The sequence below is a fragment of the Tachypleus tridentatus genome, chromosome 10 (assembly GCF_004210375.1).
Source record: "Tachypleus tridentatus isolate NWPU-2018 chromosome 10, ASM421037v1, whole genome shotgun sequence".
Classification (NCBI taxonomy): domain Eukaryota; kingdom Metazoa; phylum Arthropoda; class Merostomata; order Xiphosura; family Limulidae; genus Tachypleus; species Tachypleus tridentatus.
Genome location: NC_134834.1, coordinates 87,607,300 through 87,610,469, shown reverse-complemented (window position 1 = coordinate 87,610,469; position 3,170 = coordinate 87,607,300). Strand labels below are relative to the sequence as shown.

At 33.6% G+C, this 3,170-nt stretch overlaps 1 protein-coding gene across 1 annotated transcript; it reads left to right on the top strand.

Moving 5' to 3' along the window:
- On the top strand, nt 1-2,587 carry LOC143228393 (uncharacterized). The gene is made up of 2 exons (XM_076459657.1): nt 1-36; nt 2,195-2,587. The coding sequence occupies exons 1-2, from the start codon at nt 1-3 to the stop codon at nt 2,585-2,587; spliced, it is 429 nt and encodes a 142-aa protein (XP_076315772.1).
- The last annotated feature ends 583 nt before the right edge of the window (nt 2,588-3,170 follow it).

The window sequence follows — 3,170 nt, the reverse complement described above, 5'->3', positions numbered from 1 at the left end:
ATGACCTCTTCAACGAAACTTTATGAGGTTAAAGAGGTCATGTTGAACTTTACATTACATTTTAGAATCTTATTTCATACGAAAAATGCATATTTAGTTTTAATTCGTGTAAAAGACTTCGAATTCAAAACGACATTTGTAAAGGGAATGGTGTAAGTACAAATCATGTGACTGCCCATTCTGTGTTTGGAATTTTAGCTAATTTGAGAAACTGCGTCTCTATTCAGTAAGTACCGGAGCACCTGGATTCCATGCCAAACAAAATAAGCACATTCAACTACGACACGAAAATATCTGGAACCTGTTATTATGTTAAAGTAACAAGTGGTACACTGAATTATCGAAAGTGTATTCGTTGGAAAGTCTTGAACTGTAACGAGGATTAAAGTACTTGTATCCTAGGTAGACACGTGTTCTATACATCAAACTTGATACGGTAGTTCTGAAACAGAACGTAAACCGTAATCTGAATACAAACCTAAAATTATGATTCGTAGCCTAAAAATTAAAAGGTCGCCGAGAATATAAAGCATCACCGAAATGTCATTCCTTACCACTACCAGTTGTATATTAATAACACCATACTTTACTTGGTTTCATTAGACTACTGACTCACTTCTCATACATTATCTTTTTGTATTTTATTTCAAATAAGAATTTACATAAAAGGCTTAGAATTCAGAACGATATAGATAAAAGGAATGGTGACAATATTCTGTAGCTGGAATTGTAGCTAATTCAATTGGTACTGTTCCTTTACATGAAGCACTAGAGAACATCATTTTCATATCTGGCAGAATAAACCCACCGATCGATAATATCGAAATATTTGTTGTAAGTTATTGTTTTAAAACAATGAATGGTACATTGGCTCATAAAGCATACTTGTTGGATGGAAAATTCTTTTCCATAGTTTCCGTATAAAGTTTAGTGTATAATCCACGTATCTATGCACTAATCTTTATACCGAAGTTATGGAACAGAACACAAAGATTAACACGTTACAGGAAGTGTAAAGCATTATCGAAAACATTTGATCATGAAGCACTTGTGCACAACATTTGTTTTACATATAGAATATGCCCAATAGCGTATTTAGAAAGCAGCAGTATGTTTTGATACAAAACTTGGTAACATTTTAATTACTTTTAACCACTGTTAATATTAAACACTACAAACGTTAGAATAAACAATCTTTATATAATTCAACTTAAAATTAAACACACATCGTTAAATGTATAGTTTTCACTCCCTATATTTTTAACTGTTCAAGTGAAATAATGATACTTGCAAACCTAGCATGGTAGTTTATAGAAGTACAGAAGCAAGGTAAACACTTACAACAATTGCAGTTTACAAAAATATTATTAAACTACTTGTCGTTTGCATATGACAAACTACAGTTTTGTGGTGTAAGTACTTTTAGCTAAAGACATCAAATAGTAATGACATGTCATCGTATCAGTAGATTTCGTTGTATAAAGTTTGGTTTGAATTTCGCGCAAAGCTACACAAGGACACTTGTACCAGTCGTCCCTATTTTAATAGTGTAAGACTAGAGGTAAGGCAGCTAGTCTTCACTACCCACCGCCAACTCTGTGGGCTATTCTTTTACCAACGAACAATGGTATTGACGGAACATTATAACGCCCCCACGGCTGAAAGGTCGAGCATGTTTGGCGCGACGGGGATGCGAACCCGCGACCCTCGGATTACGAGTCGAACGCCTTAACACACTTGGCCATGCCGGGCCTGTCTCCAAGTGCATTTTTTAAGAAACAAAGTTCTTTAAGAGCTTCACACACATTCAGGTCTCTATTACTTTTATTTAAAAAATATGTTTATTTAAATTTAACACATAAAACGTAATTCGGTACGAGATACGTGCCTTACCTTAGAATTTAGATACTTTAATAAGTTCAAGTTTTATTTCAGTTTTCAAATTACGATTTGAAAAATTGATTTGTTTGTGTTTCTCAATCTGTTTATAAATATATTTTCGCCTTATTAGAAAGTAGTCCATATTTATTTAATACAAAACTAAGTATAGATAAAGTGTACTGTAATTTTATTCCAGAAATGAATGGGAACATACAATTTTCATTAAACAAATTCACGTAAAAGTTTTTAAACGACTGCATTAATAGTGTTGTTAACACTGGAAACTGAAGACCTTTTTTTCTACATCTAACAGGCAAAACGAGCTGCTTTTAAACTGCCAGACGGCGCGCAGCTCATTGTGGGCAATATAAACACAGATTTCTCGTGTGATGGACTTGGATATGGCTATTATGCTGATGTGACTAACAAATGCCAGATATTCTACGTATGTGTTCCGTCGGTGTTGGATAATGGAGACCAAACCATTTATCAGTACAGCTTTTTCTGTGGTAACCAGACCGTTTTTAACCAACTGACTCTCACTTGTGTCTTCCAAGAAGAAGCTATACCTTGTGCAAACGCTCCTGACTTTTACTTCGTCAATGACAACATAGGAATTGAGGACGCACTTTTCTTGACTGATGATGATGTACAGGGAGCAAATCAACTCATTGGTGGATATGGTTCTCGTGTACAGAAAAAATAAAACTTGGAAAACATATAAGATAATGATCAATTGACCAGCCTATGAATATTGTTTTTCGGTATGCAACAAACAATTTCCTTTTTCATGTATAGCTTATAGAGTGGTTTAATGCAGGCATAGGTGATTCTGTGTTTTCTTTCTTAATTCAGTATTATTTCTACAGGAATAAAGCTAATAACCCTGAGAACCAATTTATAATTTTTAACAAGAGTATTTTTTTAGCATCGTATTGTCTTCTCAATAACCGATATTCCATACAAATGGTTAGAGTCTTTTATTATGCTCATCCATTTCAAATTTGTTTGTAAACATTATCACTAATTTGTTTGTGAATTTTCCAGTGTTAGTCCTCATGTGGTCTGTATTCACAGTTACCTGTATATATGCATCGTATACTTATATTAAATTGTTCAACTTTGAATGGAAACTTGACATCTCTATACTTCCAGAGTTTCATTTTTTTCTTAAACACCTTTTCAAAAGTCCAAGTTTATATGGAAAAATCTCACAAAATGGTCACAGAATAATGGATCAGCAACTTCAAGTAACGTGTAACCCGTATTAAACAATGATGAAAAATATA